The sequence below is a fragment of the Chroicocephalus ridibundus genome, chromosome 1 (genome assembly GCF_963924245.1).
Source record: "Chroicocephalus ridibundus chromosome 1, bChrRid1.1, whole genome shotgun sequence".
NCBI lineage: Eukaryota > Metazoa > Chordata > Aves > Charadriiformes > Laridae > Chroicocephalus > Chroicocephalus ridibundus.
The window spans coordinates 48,969,952-48,989,968 of record NC_086284.1 but is presented as its reverse complement, the minus strand read 5'-3'; the positions used below and the strand labels follow the sequence as shown (position 1 = coordinate 48,989,968).

The following is a 20,017-nucleotide window of genomic DNA, read 5'->3' as shown; positions in this document are numbered from 1 at the left end:
CAGTAGTCAAACAATAAGGACCCTTCTCCTCTTGTATGAAGAAGAGATCTGAACTCATTCCCGTTCATTCTAGATGAGGGAGACCTAACTGAGGCCATTCAAGGCAGGGAGTACGAACATTCCTTGATTACAATTTGTAAGGGACCTCTGTGGTTTAGGCACGCTCAAAACATGCCTCAGGGGTTCAGCCCCGTTACCCAAAAAGAGAGCGCAGTAATAGAGGGATCCTAGTGTAAAAACTTCTCTTTGAGGCTTTTTTAGAGCTGCTAATTAGCAGTAGGGTGGCATCAGTCTTATTAGCCACCTCATAAGAGTTACAAATGGGATTCCTTTCACTTTTTCAACATTTGTGATATGTAGGTATCTACAGCTGAGTTAGTCACCGTAGCTTCCTTTTTAGAGTCCTGTGGGTCTCAATTATTTCTGTCGCCTTTAGCATGAGGCTTAGAAACTTAGAGACTACACTAAGAAATTAAGGATTCAGCAGTCTCTGAATCAGGAGCTTTAGGGTATGAGTCGGTGCCGTAGGCTCAGAATCTTTAAGGTTCGTTTGGAAAGTGTGCTATAGTTCTGATGTCTCCTGTGTACTTCTCTCTATTTCATTCAAATATAGAAACTGCGGAGAATATTTGGGAAGGCTGAGCTAGGCAAGCGAAGCTGATTTCTGTAGGAACCCACTGTCATCTCTGTGTTGTTCACAGTCACTTATTTGTCCTCCGTCTCTGCATCTTTTTTTTTTTCTCCAGGAGGTGGGGGGCTTTAGGAATATACCCTTTCATTCTTCAAATCATATGTCCTCCACCTATTCCAAGTTAATTATTTCAATAGTGGTTCAGAGACTACCTCAGTCAGTCACCTGAGTATTCGAGGGATATTTTTTACCAGATGTGTCTGATTTGAAAACACCTGATTTGTCAAAGTCATCCTTGACTACTTCTTTTTCTATTCTAACTTGAGATCCTAACCTGATGTTGTTTGTAGCAGCTCTAATTACAGTTCTGGTTGTTATTAATATTAATAAAAGCTGTAATAAATTGAGTTTCCTCTTTAACAGGGTCATCTGTCGGAAGCTTGGTCCCGCGTGACAAAGAATGCTATTGCCGAAACCATCATAGCTCTGACCAAAATGGAGGAAGAATACAGATCACCAGTGAGGTGCATTGCAACAACCAGAGTAAGAACTTTACTAGACTTAACATTAGTTCATTGTAAATGTGCAGTAGGAGCCCATCCAAGAGCCTTCCTACATTTTAGAAAAAACTTCCTTTTACGGATTGCGTCAGGAAGTGACGTGTACAGCATAAGGTTTATATTCTCCAAATCTAGCGTGTGCGTACTGGACAGGTATCCTAAGGCAAACACCGTCCTAATAAAAGTCTTGCTTTCTATGTGTCTCAGCAATTTGAGTTTTCTTTGTGGCAGAAATACACCAGTAAAAACTGAATTTTTATTAAATGCGTATCTTGCGTACCTCCCAAGTAATGAAGAATAAGTGTTATGCTTATACATTTGGGGTTTTATCCTTTATTTCTGCTTTAAGTTTGTGATACTTGCCTTTTACTAAATTTAGGAGATCATCTGCGTGGAAAATTGCACAATATGTATCAGCTGTCTTTTTCCAGCTCTCTACAACTTTTTTTTTTGTAAGTGATTTGACTTCTAGGTCATCAGCTGCCACATCTCAAGGCTATTATGAAAACACTCAGTAACAAATATTCTCTAGGACAATTGAGTTAAGCTTCACCTGTGTTCTAGTCTCAAAATGAAAAATCATTTGCCGAGCCCTTTATTATTTACCTGGGGTGGCTTTTTTCTTTGTCTTTCCATGTATTTTGTAGAAACTTGGACTAACTTAACCTTAATAGATTGCCTGAAAACCCACAAATGTCATACTTGTAAATTATGACACCCCTACCATCTTAGGGAGCACAGATTTTGGTGTCTCAAGCATAATAATTACGTCTTGAAATAAGAAGTTTGCAATGGTTACAAGCATTTGACGCTCATGTTTATTTTTCATCTTAAAACGCTGTGCCAATTGACCTTTTCATCCCCTTACTCACATATTCTCTGCTTTTTGGAAGACACGGTCTCAGAGTACCACCGGCTCCTGCTGTCACTGTGTTGGTTTAATCAGGTCTTAGAGGAGCCCTGAGCATTAACCTCCCTCTCCTTGTGAATGAACTTAGTTCTGTCATGGAGGTGCGCGTTTTTAGGAGGAGTCCAGTAGAGGTTTTCAATTAAAGCCCTTTTGTTCAAATCAAGCCTTTGATCAAAAACTATTTCCAAATCTCAAGCGCATTTCAGTTTGGGTTGCAGGCCTACCGACAAATTATCCTCGGGTTGCTCATCTCTTTAGGATTTCACTGTAGTCAATGGAGAGGAAGAGAGAAAAGCTTCCTCCTAAGAATAGTTAGCTCAGGACCCTTTCCTAGGTCATCTCAAATCCCCCGGGCAGTGAGGAGAGAACGTAGGGAAACCAGTCTCATTGAGCTAAAGTTTTTGTTGGTTTAGGTTTGGTTTTTTTAGTCTGTGTCCTTGAATTTCTTCTTCTCCCCCAAACCCTGCAACGTTTGGGAGTGATAAAGAAAAGAGTGGTTAGACACTGGAATAGGCTGCCCAGGGAGGTGGTGGAGTCACCATCCCTGGATGTGTTTAAGACTTGTTTAGATGTGGTGTTAAGGGATATGGTGTAAGGGAGAACTTCGTAGAGTGGAGATGATGGTTGGACTCGATGATCCCAAGGGTCTTTTCCAACCTAAATGATTCTATGATTCTATTCCATGATATGTAAGTCTATATTTGCCATATTTCTCTATATTACTTTGGTTGATCTTTTTTCACTGATTCTCTCATGTGTGCTAACTACTGTATTTATGACCATAAAGTGACAGACCTGAAAGAAACAAGGTAGTTCCCAAAAGTTCAATAAGTTTTATTGTGTGCTTGACTTCTTTTGGAAAAGAAAAAACTTGCGTTGTATGGGCAGGCTTGACACAGTTTGCAGGTCACAGTGACACTGTTATCTGACAAAGTTTATATTTTCAGTATTTGGGATTTTTTTTATTTCGTATTTCTAAAACATTTAATCCTACCTTGCCTTTCAATAGCTATGGCTGGCCTTAGCATCCCTCTGTGTGCTTGATCAGGATCATGTGGATAGGCTATCCTCAGGAAGATGGATGGGAAAGGATGGACAACAGAAACAGATGGTGAGACTGAAAATCATATCTTTTTGTGTTTATTTTTATTCGGTAGTCAAATAATTTAGAATAATGAATAGGGAAAGGTAGACTTGGCCTAACCTTATTCCTCCCTTTTGTCCCCCGTGGAAATTGTGCCTTCATGTTTGAAGTATTTGTGTTCTAGACAAGCACTGCTTAGAAAACAAAAATTCCAACTTAAAACAATAAGTGAGCAATTCTACTGGTATTCAGGATGGAGCAAGGCAACACCTATAGGATGGATTTTTGAGAGTAGATTGACTCAGTTAATACAACACCCGCTGTCAGAGCTTTTATCTTCCTGTCTGGATCTCTGTCACATAACAAAGTCAATTCTTTTGTGTTGCTCGATCACTTCTCTGTAATTAAGCTTCTTCTTCTCCATCTCAGTGGAGAGTGATTACCCCAAAGAGAAAGAAATTCTTTCTAACTGAATTTAGGAAGCTACCATTTACCCGGAGAATTTACAAACTTAATACAGAATATGATGGATTAATTGAGTTTCGGTCTATCTTTTTCAGTATCACGAAAAGCTTATGATTTTTTTAATACGAATCTGGAAAGAGCAAAATAATGAAGCTGGTCTATTTTCAGCTTGGTTAGGTGGATCCCTGTGGGAGGCAAGGGAAGATCGTGCCTTCCCGCTAGCAACTGAGGATGCTTTAAGTGAAAAAGCCTCCACAGCAGTTTCGTGTAGGTAGAAAGAGAATACAGGAGACAGAGCTGCAGCAGCAGCAAGGACTAAAACTCTGCTGAGAAGGAAAGCAGGCACAAAGGTTTCAGAGGTGATTAAGAAAGTCAAGGTACTTGTGCAGAGCTTTGGAAATGTCAGAGGAGCGGTCGAGACATAGTCCAAGCTGCTGAACCCAGCCTGAAATTCCCCAGTCCTGTTTCATACCAGGGTATTCAAACGTTGAGGTGAACTGTGTTCCCTCTGCCAGGACTGCTGTTGAAAGGATGCCATTTGCAGTTGCACGAGCAGTCTCATGGAAACCACACGTTCTGGCAGTATGATGGAAGTTAACTTCCCTGTTAACATGCTCGTAACCCATTGTTACCACACAAATCTTTTCTCAGACTTGTTGAAAATGATGTCTTGGCTGTATCGTTGAAAAATGCATTTTTGTTACATCATGCAAAATATTGAGATGAAGAATATCAGAATATTGAGATGTGGTAAACTGGGGCTTTTTGTGTCCAGGAGTAATTGTTCAGATAGTGATTATTCTAAAGATACAAATAATAGTCTAAACAAGCTCTTTATCCCTCCCTTATTAATTTGGGAGGGAGTGATTGGGGGAGAATAAAAATAGATGCTGAAAGGAAATGAAGGATTTTCATAAAGACAGACTTATTTCATAAGTTATCTTAATTTTTTCAGCCAATGTGTGATAACCATGATGATGGTGAAACCGCTGCAATCATTTTATGTAACATCTGTGGGAATCTGTGTACCGATTGTGACCGCTTCCTTCATCTCCATCGGCGAACAAAAACTCATCAGAGACAGGTAGAGTATACGTGACATCCTGCTGTATACACTGCATACATTGTATGCCTTTCACCAACTAATATATAAGCAAAAGGCAGTAGCAAGAACCAAATCTGAAAATGGTGTTTTCTTTTACATTTGAGATGGGATAGATAAGTTTCCATTGAATTCTTTTAGTTGTTTTTAGTTAAATTCCCTTGTCCGTTATCTTTTGAAGAAGATTGGAAAATCGTGTAGCAGCCTCTAACTCTTATGCTACATCAGCTTGCTTCTCTCTTGTTCTAGCCTTGTTCAGGAACTTTTCTTAGGAAAATCCAGATAGACTTTCTTAAGTATATATTGGTTCTTTATTTCTGTTAAATTAGAACTCCTTTACTACTTTTATCATGTGAGTCAGTGCTTGTCAGCCCCTTCATTTGTAATGTATATTACACGTTTTTTAATATCCAGGAAGACTACTTGACAACAAATATTCCTACTGGTTCCCTTCTGTCAGTCTTCTCCTGTTTTTTTAATATTTCTCCAGCTCTCACTGTCTTTTCACAGAGAAGTATGTTGTCATATCCATAAGCTTGAAAATTTCCTGATTTCTTTTGCTTCTGTTTTTAAGATTGAAATCTTTCCTCTTTGACTTACCTAGATGAGGTTTTACAAATTGCTGTGTACTCTGCTAGTAAGTGTTCTTTTGTGTTATTCTTTTATCCTTTTCATATCTAAACCTGAAACTGCATTCTCCTTGGAATATTTCTTTTTCTCATTGAAATTAACGTTGAAGATGCATTTACTGCTTAAACTACTGAACGGTTCCTCTTTCTTGACACTATTTATCTTTTGTAGGTTTTGTGGCCCTGTATTTTCCCCTTTCCTTTTGACTACTTACATTTGTACGAAGGCTAAAATAATAAACCTCATTAATAAAGTTAATTCAATGGAAATCATTCCTCTTCTCCCTTCCCTAGAGTGCATCTGCATTCAGTTTTTAGTTAGGATCAGGAATCCTTATCTCCCTACTGTGCTTTGGTTGGCGTTATAGAGCAGCCTTGGAGCGCATGAAGTGGATTCCTTTCAGGTGAAACTAAAACCAGAAAAAAAATATAGATGAAGGGACACGCTGCTAATGGTCGTTCAGTGGAAGGGATCAGCTAGTCCAGAGCACACGTGATGTGAACTTCGTCTCGTTGGCACTGAGTTTCACTCTGCAAATGTCCTCCTCGGTGCCTCGGCATTTGCAGCATAGACTCAGCCTGGAAGTTCCACCTGGAGATGTTATCTTCTGTTTCTTAGCCAGAATCTTTGCAATCCCCTTTGCATTTTTCCTGTTTTGTTACCCTAAGAAGATTATTTTATATGTCTTCTCTTCTGTCATGGCACAGCACAGTCTAGTCTCATTTATTTTTCTGATTTCTCCTATATAGCCTGTTCAGATTACTGTTGATAAAAAGTAAGTTCATATCTCATAGAAGTCCTCACTTTTCTCCTTTAATCTGTCCAAAATAGCTACTTATCAGATTTTCCTATTTACTTCTAAAAGCATGTTTAAACTTTTACTCTTTATTCACCGCCTTTACCTTTACATCTCTCGTGTTAAGCCCCTCAAATTTTAATTTCTGTCATGTTCCCAGTCTCCTGTTTTCTGTTAGCTTCCTGTTCTTTGTCCAACTTTTGTCATACGTACCTCTTCAGTGTATTTTCTCTCCTTCCAAGAAAGGACAGCGTGTAAGTTACTGCGACGGGCTTATGCGAATTAGGGTTTTTTTCCTGATTCTAATGAGAATGAAAAGAAAGTTTAGAGTGAGTGTACACATCCATCCCCAGGAAAATTCTAACTTTTGTTGCATTGCAGGTGAAATGAATGAAAACAGAACTGTCTTCAAAACTTAGGGAAGAAGAAAAAGAAGAGACTGCATAAAGTCCACTAAGGATCTCATGCAGTTTTTTGATTTTGCAGAAATGATAAATTTTCCTCATTGTAGCCAAAACTATCCACTGTGTATTTATGTGAAAGTCAAAAATACCAATATTACACACTTAAATAATCTCTGTTATATAGTACCTGTTATTAAGACCGTAATTATCAATGCTGCTTTGATAAACTACTAACAGGGTTATGTTATCTTGTGCTTTTAATATTCTGTGGCCTCCTGGATGAGTTGAATAGTAGTTACAAAGTCCAAAGCTCCATATTCTTTAAATTTGAAAAAATGTTGTGCAGCTCTCTTCTTAGGATTGCTGCATTATTGTTTCCCAGCCATGTTAGCTCAAGCATTAATTTTATATGTTTTTACTTTTAAAAACACAAAGCCATTCTCCATTCTGCGATACGTGCAAGTTATGGAACGCATGAAACAAAAATAGCTTGCAGTAGCCACTCTCTGTAAAACATCGGATGAAAATACAAAGAGACGGTGACAAAAATAACATAGAGATGCTATTTATTGTCTGTTTGGTTACCCTGACAGGTATTCAAAGAAGAAGAAGAAGCTATCAAAGTTGATCTCCACGAGGGTTGTGGTAGGACCAAACTTTTCTGGCTGATGGCATTAGCAGATTCCAAAACTATGAAGGCTATGGTGGAGTTTAGAGAACAGACAGGTAAAACACAACTCTTATTACTTGCTCGTTATCCTGATTATTTTTACCTTTTATGTGAGCATCTGTCAAAAAAGAAACCAAAAACCAGTTGGGGTTTTCACCTGCTTTAGCGCAGTGCTTTTAGTCATTTGTTAATAAAAATAAAATAGTTTAACTGCGTAAGAATTGCTGGTTTTCTGGTTGTTTTCTGTGATTGTTGTTTTTAGATGTCTGTTAGAGTATCAGTTCCCTAGGTTTCATTACAATGATTTTCGGTTTTCTTGACTTTTGCGGACCTAGGCAAACCGACCACCAGCAGTTCTGAAGCGTGTCGTTTCTGTGGTTGTAGGAGTGGAACAGAATTATCAGCAGTGGGAAGCGTTTGTTCTGATACAGATTGCCAGGTGTGTATTAGCAATTATCAATCATCATGAATTACGTACATAGAAGAGACTGCAGGATCAAATTGATTCCTTGTTTTGAGTAAAAATTGTTCATCCCTGTGGTCCGTTTTAAATAAGACCTCTCATATGAAAAGGTTTGAATATTGAATATTATTTTGTAATTCAAATACTTCCAAGTTTGTAAATGTATAGTTTGATTACAGGCTACAAACACCATCAGACAAAATACTGGGTAGTTTCATTATTATCTTCAAAAGTATCTCAAGTTTTCACAATAGCATTCCAAGTATAAAGTAAAATATACACTGCCGCCATGAAGTCTGGTGTACTGGGAAGCTTGATAGAAGCAGTTTGCAATAACAGCCTGTTTATTATGCAAGTGTACAACATTTAAGACTTGGCCACGTTTGTCGAGTGTATCCATGTGTCCTGAGGGATTTTACGCCCGACAGTGTAGATAAAATTGGCAGAGGGCCAAATCCTAACCAGATTCTGATCCCACCCTATTTATTTCTGTTTGTGTGGTAAATTTGTCTCCTTTGTTTTCCCACACAGCCTACTGACTATATTATATTACTGTTATAATAATTCAGTTCACTTCGTTGTTAGCTTCTGGACAACTTTTACAAGTTTTCTGCTTACTAGGGGTAGGAATTAGAGGTGGTTAAAATACCAGTTCCATATAAAAGGGCTTTATGCTGGTTAATGATCAGCTCGTGATGTGTTCTTAAGAGCGGGTTACTTCATACCTTTCCCAAAAGACCAAAATCTGCAGATATCTTAAAGGCTGTTAATAAAGGGCAAGCAATATTTATGTATGAGGTGCTTAACATACAAAATATTAATGAAAGACTATTTCTCTTTACATTAAAATTAAAAATGAAAATTTAAGAATTATGGTTTCATTATGGCATTGCTATTCAGGAGTAACATAAGTAAACGAAGGTAGTCAGTTTTCTTTCAAGTACACAAACTGGGCGGTTTTTCCCAAGTACCTGCTGTAGCAGTAGACAACATGGATCGTGATTCTTTCGTCTCAGTTTATTGCACAAACCCGCGATCCTTCAAAAAGCGGCACTGTATCAAACCGTTCAGTGGAGGGGAAAAAAAAAAAAGAATAATTATTTACTTTTAATAGGAGTATGCTAAAATTGCCTGCAGCAAGACACACCCCTGCGGTCATCCGTGTGGAGGCGTTAAGAACGAAGAGCACTGTTTGCCGTGCTTGCACGGTTGCGATAAGAACGCTACAACTCTTAAACAAGATGCTGATGACATGTGCATGATCTGCTTTACTGAAGCACTTTCAGCAGCACCAGCTATCCAGGTTTATTTTAATATTTTTTTTCCTCCCCTTTTTAAGAGATTAGTATTATGGTTGTAATGTTAAGTGTGTAAGAAGCTAAAATACCAAGTCCCTCAAATTATACTTTTTAAAACTTCAAAACACCGTCAAAAGACACCGTAACAATACGTAAGTTGCTAAAAAGCTTTCTTTTTTTTTTCTGGCATTACTGCTATTTCGAGAAAGCAGATTGTATCAATTTAGTTTCCTGTGTGTACTTTATTCAGAATAGATGGTATTTTATAAATGAGAAAAACAGCTGAGGTAATTAATGGATATAGTTATATGTTTCGTATATCCACTGGTGGTTTGGGAATGGAAAGGTTATGATTCTAACAACCATTTTATATTCTTTCTCTTTGTTAAGAAGAAAATAGGGGCCTTCTAAGATTTAAAATAAATTATTTTTTGGAACTGATACATGTTGCCGCTTAAAAGCAAATAACTACTTCCGGTTTCGTGGTTAATGTAACTTCAGTGTTCACTTCTACGTATTCGTTTCTATAGCTGGACTGCAGCCACGTTTTCCATTTGCAATGCTGTCAACGAGTACTAGAAAACAGATGGCTTGGGCCAAGGATAACTTTTGGGTTTATGTCCTGTCCTATTTGCAAGGTAAATGAGCTGTGTGTTTACTGCCTACGTCAAACAAGTTACCTAATATTGTACAAATTAGTTTTACATCCCTTGTTTCCTTAATTTCTCCTGTCACTCAAGAAAGGGTATCATTAGATGCATCTTTTTACCTTCCCCTGCTGTTCCCTGAAGTAAGGGTGCTCTTAAAGCATAAAGCAGACATTATCTTAATGCTGATTTATTCTTAGCACTATCAGCTTGTAAATTCCCAATGTTTAGGGCTGGCAGGAGCCGGGGGGAAGAAGTATTAATGCAAATTATCTGAAGCAGGAAAGTTGGCTTCTGTATTACACTAACCCTTTTTAAAGCCGCTTTGCTTTTCAGTATGAAAGGGTCAGAGCTGAAGAAGGTATGTCCTTAGTTCAGCTTAAATTACTAAAAATTCCTCTTGTGCTCCACAAAACCATAATTGCTGTGAGCAAAAGCATATGATGGCTGCTGGGAAGGAAGAGCACCTGAACACCCTAACAATATGAAATATGTGAATGGTCAGCCGTTTCTGCGTGCTGTGTTTCTTCCTCCGTGCTGCATTTGGGTAATTTCTGGCAGTAGCTTGTGCCTATTCAATGATAAAGACCTGGCATAGAGGACTGTCAGTCAGCACGCTTAATTGCTGAACAGTAAGTCAAAAAGGACCAAAATGAGAGAAGACATACCATCAGAATATTCCTGTGCTGTGGCGAATATTTCACGGACGCTTTACCATCTCTCTGCGGTCGTTACAGTCTGTTGTAAGGGCTGATGATTTCATATAACGAAAGGTTATATAAAAGTCATTCCTGGTTACTGTTTTTGCAGCAAATAAAGTATATACTGTATTAGCCATATTTTGAAATGTCCGTTGCCTAAGCTTTTAGTTTTTATGACATCATTACACTGTTTGTGTTTGACCATAATACAAATTATCACAGCCGTTGTAATAAAGGTGCGAGATATTTTAATCAGGTGTGTGTTTGTTGTTTTTTTTTTATTTCAGAACAAAATCAATCATACAGTATTAAAGGATTTGCTTGATCCAATCAAAGAACTCTATGAAGATGTAAGGAGAAAAGCGCTAATGAGATTGGAGTACGAAGGGTTGCACAAGAGTGAGGCCATCACAACACCCGGTGTTAGATTTTATAATGACCCAGCTGGCTACGCCATGAACAGATACGCTTACTATGTTTGCTACAAGTGCAAAAAGGTGTGTCGATTAGTGCTTTCTCAAGTGAAATTTTCGCAAATGAAATGTATGTTATCGTTTCAAAAGTAATTTCTTAAAGAATGGAACATATATTTAAAGTGTTGTGTATGGAGTAGGAAAGCAGGAAAAGGAATTGTTGTTAATTGGGAAAAAAAAATAGTGTTGAGCGAACTAAATGTACATAGAGTCTTACCTTGTAAAGCTCAAATGTACATACAGAGCAGTTCAGAGACCACGGCATATTGAGGTCATAGTCTTGGAAAAATGCGCAGATATTGTCTTAGAACACCAACCGTCCCTTTGTCCCACTAGCAACTCATACTTTACATGAACGTTAAAATAGTATAAATGTAGGTTTCATTCTAACTCTTTGATATGGAGAGTTCCTCACTAAGATTCCACCTCAATACTACTTTTATCCAAGCTGGAGTTGATTGGAACTGCAGCAAACAGTGATTTCGGGGCAGAAATATGACCACTACTGCAAGTCTGTTGGTGTGGTTTTCCCCAGTGATCGTCTCAAAAGATGGGAAGCGTCTTCTGTAATTTCGATTCATGATAGTGCAGTAGTTCAGGATGGGGATAAGGAAACTGTCATCCTTAACCGATTATGCCAAAGTTCAGATCTTAGCATCTTGAGTGCCTTTGAAGTGCAGCGACTATGGGGATGATGGCCAGATGCATTAGAAGAATGAAAAAGGAGTAGGAAGAGGAAATGTGTGGTCTAGCCTGCTGGACTCTGGGTCATATATGTACACCTTTCTTCAGGTAGGGGATATGAAACTTATCCAGAAGCCAAAAATTGTGTGCAAACAGCCCCTGGTTTCCCCAGCAGCAGAGAAGAGATGTTCTTTATCTATGGTTAGAGAAATTTTGGATAATCCCTGGACCCCTCCCATAGCTTCTTTTATCTGAAGCTGATTTTAGCGCCCATCTTGATCACATCTTTTTCCTTAGGAATGAATGGAATAAGGCAATTTCATGGCAAAATTTTCAATGGAAACCGCAATAATTTTTACGTTAAGTGCACAATTTGGTAATAAGAGGAGAAAGGATTGACTTCCATATGCTAGAGAAGAGCAATAATGAATCCTTCTTGCTCATTACTACACTGTTATTAAGTTCACTTTTGTTCCTGCCTCCCACAGCTAATCAATTTTCACTCCTCATCCTTTAGCAACTTGCCTAGTGTCTTTTTTGCCTCCCTTACAAACATATTTTTATTATCTTACTTCCTCCAGTTTTTATTCCTGTCCCTGTTTTTCATCATGCTTTCTTTCCAGTACTTAATACTCAGTTATTTCAGTGTCTTTCCCTCTTTTTTCCTTCCCTTGTTTCTTGTTATTCCCTTTCATACTGTGTCCATGTGTCTGAACAGTGATATTCAACTGTCTAATTTCTAACTTCTTTCCTTCTTCCAGCACCTGTTCACCCCAAAGTACTACCTCATTCCCTGACATACATTCCATAGGACTCTCCCTTTTCTTTTTAGTCTGCAGAGCTTGGGGGAAGGTGGGCTGCTTAAATTTTCCCTCCTCAGAGTTGCCTTGAGACCACTTCCCTTTTATAATCAGCGCAAAAAGGCAAGAATTCCCAAGAACAGGAATTTTGTGTGTTGCCTAATGAGTTAATAAGATGATAATGAAGGAAATAAGTTATTCATTGCCTCATCTCACCACTCCATGGGAAAACACATTAGTATATGAGGAAATTCATCAGAGTTGGTAATCTTACTTGGTGCATTTTTGTGCTCAGTGTGTCCTGGTAGAATAAGATGAGAAAGCAGCATGAACTTGTAGAAAACAGCAAAACTATAATAATAAGGGAACCCACGTAAGCATAAAAACTGATGCCGCTTTTGGCTAGTAAAAAAATATCCCTCTTGGTAGAACGTTTCTTTGCTGCCTTCAGCCTCAGTCCTGTCTTTCTCACATACAGTCCATAGAGCAGCCAAATACTATTTGAAATGCCTTACGGTCACTTGCATAGACCAGAATATGTTGCACAATTTTTGGTCTTGTTTATCCTGAGATTGAGACACGTTGTCTTAGGGCCTCAAAAACACACATCTAGAGTCAGAGTCAAGAGATAGCAGAATAGTGGAGACTACAGTAATGACCCTTATTCATCATTTTCCCCTTACAAATTGAATTTGTTAAAATAATAGTTGTCTCTGGTTTAATGTCCAATCATTTCTACATGAAATGTAGGCATATTTTGGTGGCGAAGCTCGTTGCGATGCTGAGGCTGGACAAGGAGATGACTATGATCCCAGAGAGCTTATTTGTGGTGCATGCTCTGATGTTTCAAGGGCTCAGGTAAGCAAAAAACTTGAATTCATGTTTTTATTTCATTCTGAAGCTCCGAGTATCTGAGCTGTATGACAATTCAGTCATTTCTAATTCTATGTATTCTATAATATTGTATAATATTAATATATACTACAGAATGTAGAAATGTGTTGGATTGTTACAGCGTGGCTACTTCATCTATCGGCATTTGTTTTCTTTCTGTTTAGATGTGTCCCAAACACGGTACAGATTTCTTAGAGTACAAGTGCCGCTACTGCTGTTCGGTTGCCGTTTTTTTCTGTTTTGGGACAACGCATTTTTGCAATGCTTGCCATGATGATTTCCAAAGAATGACAAGCATCCCTAAAGAAGAACTCCCACACTGTCCTGCAGGTAGTATTTTTACAAAGCAAATTTACCACACTGAATTCTGAGATTAGTAATTACTTCTAATTGATATTCTTCTCTTTTCTTGCTGATAATTTAAGGGAAAAACACAGGGTCAATCATACAAATTTTAAATTCAGTATCTTGAATGACATTAGGATGGGTCTGTCCTATGCGTGCTTTTGGGTTTGTGTGGGGTTTTTTTCTGGCAATAATACAGGCAGTGTCATCACACTGATCCTTTAAACATTAGCTTCTTCACTACAGAAAGACATGTCAATTTACTTCCACCAGTTCAGACTTGAGATGTGTAATGATGTCTTAAAATTATACTGGAAAAAATTAACACACTACTATTACATGATATATCTGCACTTAGGTACCTGTCACATGCAAACTGTTGCCCCAGTGCCCTAGTTTCTAACTTCGTGTGCCATTTATTTTATCTCAATAAATCCTATTATTTACCTTGCTGTTGAAAAAACAAGTGAGATCTTTTTGATTAGATATTTACATGAAACAAACGAAAAAAATTACTATTCCTGGTATAACCTTAGAATTATTGTTTACTGCAGAGTGTAATTCTTGTTCATATTTATCGATTTTGCTTTTAGATTGTGCTAATTTCTTACGTGGCATTAATTAGATGAAACTTATTTTAGTGATTCTCCCTACAAGCTATTTACTTTTTTTTTTTACTTTGATTTATTTTAAATTACATGGCAGTTTGATCATTTGGGTTTTTTCATCAAATAACAATTCAGCGTTTTACATAACTGTTGTAACTGTTGGCCTATTAAGCCTTTAGACTTCTTGCTTGAATTTGACTTTGTGAAAGAACCTTTCTATCTGTTGTTTCTTAAGTCTTCATTTTTGATGCCTTATGAAGTCATGTTATAGATGTTATTACCTTCACTTAGAGTGTTTTTTGAGGAAATGTAAGATATGTTTATTAACATCATCTGCAAGTGTTAATCTTTTCCTTCTTTTCTTTTCCCCTCACCCTGAAATTCCCTGTAGGTCCCAAAGGTAAACAACTTGAAGGAACAGAATGTCCACTTCACGTTGTCCATCCACCCACTGGTGAAGAATTTGCTCTGGGTTGTGGGGTTTGCAGAAATGCTCACACTTTTTAGACTAGAGTATTTTTTTTTTTTACCAGAGCAAAACAGGTGCCCTCATCCCTCAAGTGTCCTGAAAATAAAGTCCAGCTGGGATGAGGACGGGACCATTTCATAACCCAGGTAAAAGGAACAATTTACAGTGCAAGAAGGATGCCAAATACCATGTACATAATTCTTGCTGTGAGATATTGACATTTTTTGAACTGAGACATCAAAACTTGTGAGGTGTTTGCATGTGGCCATTACAGTCATCGGCTAGGAAACATTGGACATTTACAAATAAATAATTGCTATTAAAGGATCTGTGTGTCTGTGGACTATGAATGATGCTGGCTTTCAGGAGAAAGGAAAAAAAAATATTGATTATTGTATACTGACTTTTTGTAATCTTGTACAATTGTAACGCATCACAAGTGGGGATGGGAAAGAAGAATATTCTGGTTTATTTCCTAGACTGTTATAAAAAAAAAAAAAATTGTGTTAGGAAGGCATAAATGTAACAAGTATCACACTGTATATAAAGGTATCAATGTTTGTCCTGTATAAGAATTATTAAATTACAACAGCAGTTTCATTTAAACTTCTGGGTTATGTTTGAGCCTGAAATTTTAATGAAGTGCAATACTGAGTGTGCCTCATATCTTGCAGCTGTAAACATAATGGAATGTACATGTCAATAAAGCCACTGTACATTTTTATACAGTGAAAGTCTAATGAATGTGTAAGCCTCCATTTTCAGAAATGTTTTTTACAACGGGGCGGGGAGGAGGGGGGATGGTTCCCACACTTATTTCAGCAGGTTCTTTTAAAAAGTAGGAAAGTTTATTGTTTAAACTGGTAGTTATAGAAGTACTTAGGACACAAAGAGCGCTGCTCAAATCTCTAAAAGAGAAGCTGGATAAATGTAGAAGCATTCATATGAAGTACTGTATTTCAATTTCCAACAATGTTTTAAAACATAGAAGACGACTCCATTTAAAATTATTTTTATCCATTATTAAGACTCTTCAGTAAAATTTCACCCCCACTTTTAGGACAAATGGCCTTTTGCCATGAATCCCAAAATGTTCATTTAATAAGAGTCCCAGGTCCTCTGCTCCTCTATAGTGAAAAGCAAACTATAGCTTCAAGTAAAGACATGAACAACTGCGCTCACGTTTAAAATATTGGTAGATGGCACTCAGATAGGTCAGAGCACCTTCACTGGACCGAACCATGGGCTCCATTTCCCCTGACTTCAGACATCTGGAATGTGTATGTCTGACTGAACTTCAGAATAGCTGGGGAAAAACACACACCTCAAGCACAACTTACCTTATTCACGGCGGGGGTGGGAGAGGTTGCAGGCGTGGAGACAAAGGTGGTCAAACGCAGGGCTTGCGCTGGGCTTGCTCTTTGGTTTTTGAACAACTAACAGTCATCCAAACAACTGAACTTGTGACAGTGAGGAATTTTAACTAGTAGGTATGTATTTGCAAAGATATACATCAGGAGATAGGCTGCTTGGTAAGTTCTTGGAATACATTTGAAATAAATATGCTATATGAAGTAGAGAAAGCAACTAAAAGGCGGCTTTACTAGATTTGATTATGACTGAAAGGCAATTTAGATGAGAACAACCATGAAGTGACAACATTCATTCTCTAGTGACAGAGATTGTAGAGTTTCTTTTTTTTCGTGTGCGTGTGTGGTTGGACTCGATGATCTCAAAGGTCCTTTCCAACCATGAAGATTCTATGATTCATCAATCTGAAAGGAAAGGAGAGAGAAAACAAGGTAAAGAAATTATTTTCAGTAAATTGACTGAAGCCTTAGATAAGATCCTGTAGGAATCAAGGGTAAATAAAAAAAAATTATTTAGGGGAGTTGACGTTTTCTTTAGAACAGCTGTACTAAGATCACAGCCAGCAGCTGGCCTAGTGCAAACAAAGGATATAACTTGTACTAAGCAGTGAGCTTAGCCAAGTCAGGAATCATATATTTCAAAAAAAAAAAAAAAAAGAAAAGGAAACAAAATCAAATTACTACAGATGAATAGCAGGGGGGAAAAGGTACAAGATAAAACTTAACTTGCAATGGACATAAAGAATAACAAGTAGGCAAGAGAAAGACTGGTCCTGTATCTGCAATGATGAAGCCCTTCATTCCACAAAAAAATCACCAACAGTTTCAAATCGCATTAAACCTTTATTTGAATGTTAGGAGGAAGCCAACGTGGTGTTTTTATTCAGCATCTTTGAAGAGTCAAGATACTTCCTACACTGTACCTCACTTTTGGAAACAGAGTACGACTCACCTGTCCAGATTATGTCCGTACTGTAGGTGTTTACCTCAGACGTAGTCATCTTCAGTGGAGAGGGGCAGAAACTTCTGGCATGTGGTTCATTTCATCTCAATATAAAACACAAGCCACTTGAATGTAGATGACTACAATGTGCCTTTTCCAAGCCCAGTCATCACAACCTATTCTGCAGTCTGAAGCAGAAGCAATATTTTGGACCCAAGACACCACAGCCTTCAGCACCAGGGCAGACTTTTTTTTTGAGAGGAAATTGAAATACAAAGAGTGAAAGGTCAAAGTTTGACACGCTCTTCCGTGTTTGTGGCTCCACGTTCCCTGGTTAATGTGTTGGGTTTTTTTCTTTGTAAACAGATCATCAGCCTTTCCTCTGCCCTAGCGCTCCACACATTCTGGTGGGTGAAGGGTAGATGTTGTTGCCTGAGGTTTGTTGGGTCATTTTTTGATTTTTGCCAAATAATTCCTGAAGATATACTATGGACCATAAAAAGACTAAGTGTTTTTATTTAAAAAAGTAACTTCCTTACTCAATACTTGACGATCCTGTATCTACAATCTGTGAACTCCTATTGGACATGCCCCAAGTCACTTCAGAATAGTTCTACGGACTCTTCAACTCATCATACAAGAAATGTGCTGTAGGGTTATCAGAATTAATATAGCTATTTAGTTGGGAGGTACTGCAGTCAATTTGGATTATACCAGTGGTATTAAACCAGTGGTTAGAGTACAACAGGGTGTACACAGGACAGAAGCTGGAAAAAAGCAAAGCCCAGTGTGTTTATTAAGGATCTGCCTATCATACTATTTAAATGCCTCACTCCTTCAGAACTCAGCCCCCTCCTCACTCCCTACTTCTCATCTACACTCAAAGCCTCACATCGCTGCCTCCGTTGCTCGTCACCGGGACTCTCAGGTGCTGATTTCTGTCCTAATCCACCACAGACAAGCCCTTTTGCTCCTTCCATTGCTTTCTAGCTACTGTTTCTCCATTTTAGGAGCCTCTTCCTGCACCCCGGTATGCAGGAGCGGAGCTGCCATGTGGATGGGGAGCAGGAGGAGCAGTGCCTGAGTCAGGCTGGGCACTGCTGCTTTTCCTGGCTGACCACACATAGCAGACCCTGGGGCTGCCAAATCCAGTGTACAGTGTATGCTGTACCACTTTAAAGCCAATATAAGATGGCTTTAGAGGGATATTTTTTTTTCCCTGTATGAGTACGCAAAGAGGAACCTTAAGTGTTCATAATGCAGGCGTCAAAAGTATGTAAGAGGTATGGCTGCGTTTACACCACGGATTTCAGCACTTCCATGTTCCCAGGTCATGGATTAGATGTCTGTAACAGAAAATTCAGAGGGTGTTTGGTTTAGAAAAAGTCATCTTTCTCATCATAAACTGACTCGATGAGGACTTATTAAAAGACAATACAAAAAGAAAACTCTTGCCCAAAAAGGATGTTGAAGAAAGACAAATTAACTACAGTGAAAGATTAATGCGTGTAATTTGGTGTGGGTTTATGCCTAGATTCTTGACATAGGTCCTTGTGGGTCTTAAATTATGGAAAAACTAGTTATAGAGAGCAGAAAAATCTGTAGTGTCTGACCACTATCCTTTTTAGAAAATGTCTGAGTGTAGCACCACAGTTACAAATTAATTCGGTTTTTTACTTTTCCAGCCTTCTCTTTCATTTTAGGTTAATATGAGTATTAATTTAGGAAACTGAGATTACAGTGGGGAAAGGACATGATACTGCTACATTCAGTTTATTAAGAGGACTGAGTGAGGGCTAGGCAGCGTCAGGGAAATGTTTCTCTCACACACAACTAACACAACTCCAGGGAGATGGCACAGCTGAGCATGAGCACCAGGCTCTTAGGTAGAGCACAGCTCCCACGCATAATGGCTGCACCTCAGACACTCCGCTCCGATCCTGTGTCAGACATTCACGTCACCGCATCTCCCCCCGCACCGATCTCTACTGCTGATTATAGCCAGATGCCAGTACAGGCCACTAATCAGATCAGTCCACAATAAGATTGCTGTACGCTTTTCCAGCAGTCTCACGTGCTTTTCTGTCAGGTGTTGATCCCCAGCCCACGCAATGGAAATACTCGGTTCTTGTCTGCACCGCCCTGTTTGCCACAGCTCACCACACTCGGCTAATTCATACCAAACTCAGCTCCTGGCCAAGGCGAGGCCACAGTACTCCCCCTCACATCATAGATCATTAGTTTACAAATAGCTTAAACTTTCATGGGTGTATCCACCCACTGAGCACAAAATTAACAGTAAAAGTTAATAAGGCACAGACAATTAGCCGGTCATCATCAGGGCCTGATAATCTTGGTCCTTACAACATGTTTTCATTAATCATGTTGTACTAAGTTAGTTCGTTGTTTCGCCTACGCAGAAGCTAGACAGGGAGCTTCAGGATCACCCAGTTGTTCAGGCTATAACTCAAAACTTCATAGGTTTTTGTCACAGCCCCCTCCTTAACCCATGCCAGACATTGCATGTGACTGAACGTGCAGTAGTTGTACCACAGATGCCTCATGTCCCTCAGCCCAAGGCATACTGGAAGGGCTGCGGTGTCACATCCCCTGCTCTCATTGCTGGGGTCTAGTAGGGATGAACTTGTGCTACCAAGGTGGCAGGATCTTCACCAGGTACACCTACATAGATGCGACCAAATACAGAACAACAAACTGATCATCATCAATAGCACAGCAAGCAGTGTAACAGGGCATCGCGAGTCATTGATGATTGCCCAAAGATGTCCCCTGCCAACTAGCCAGTGAGTCTTCTCAGGTAGTGGCCACCTCCGCAGCATGTTGGGATAGAGGAGGCACCTGAGATGGCGCTCTGTGCTCTTGCCCCAAGATTTCACGTAGGCTATCTGCCACTGGTTGAAATTCAGTCACTTTGGATGTAACGGTTTCTTCCCATGCTGTACCTAACAGGGGGTTTGGCCACTGAAAGCCTTAAACAGTACTTGAGGCATTGCTTTGGGTTAGCTGCTGAGCAGCACATGCAGTGCCATTTACTACCACCATCATGGCA

The 20,017-nt window shown here is 38.9% G+C and overlaps 1 protein-coding gene across 14 annotated transcripts in view; it reads left to right on the top strand.

The window, feature by feature from the left end:
• MYCBP2 (MYC binding protein 2) overlaps nucleotides 1-15,374 on the top strand; it is a 200,425-nt gene extending 185,051 nt beyond the window's left edge. For all 14 annotated transcript variants that reach the window (XM_063335960.1, XM_063335975.1, XM_063336007.1 and 11 more), the window contains 11 exons: nucleotides 1,055-1,174; nucleotides 3,111-3,212; nucleotides 4,606-4,734; nucleotides 7,176-7,308; nucleotides 7,588-7,691; nucleotides 8,830-9,018; nucleotides 9,544-9,651; nucleotides 10,649-10,858; nucleotides 13,069-13,176; nucleotides 13,377-13,542; nucleotides 14,557-15,374. In XM_063335960.1, the coding sequence (XP_063192030.1) occupies nucleotides 1,055-1,174; nucleotides 3,111-3,212; nucleotides 4,606-4,734; nucleotides 7,176-7,308; nucleotides 7,588-7,691; nucleotides 8,830-9,018; nucleotides 9,544-9,651; nucleotides 10,649-10,858; nucleotides 13,069-13,176; nucleotides 13,377-13,542; nucleotides 14,557-14,672 (1,485 nt within the window). In that variant the 3' untranslated portion in view covers nucleotides 14,673-15,374. The remainder of the gene's footprint in view (nucleotides 1-1,054; nucleotides 1,175-3,110; nucleotides 3,213-4,605; nucleotides 4,735-7,175; nucleotides 7,309-7,587; nucleotides 7,692-8,829; nucleotides 9,019-9,543; nucleotides 9,652-10,648; nucleotides 10,859-13,068; nucleotides 13,177-13,376; nucleotides 13,543-14,556) is intronic.
• Nucleotides 15,375-20,017: the final 4,643 nt, after the last annotated feature.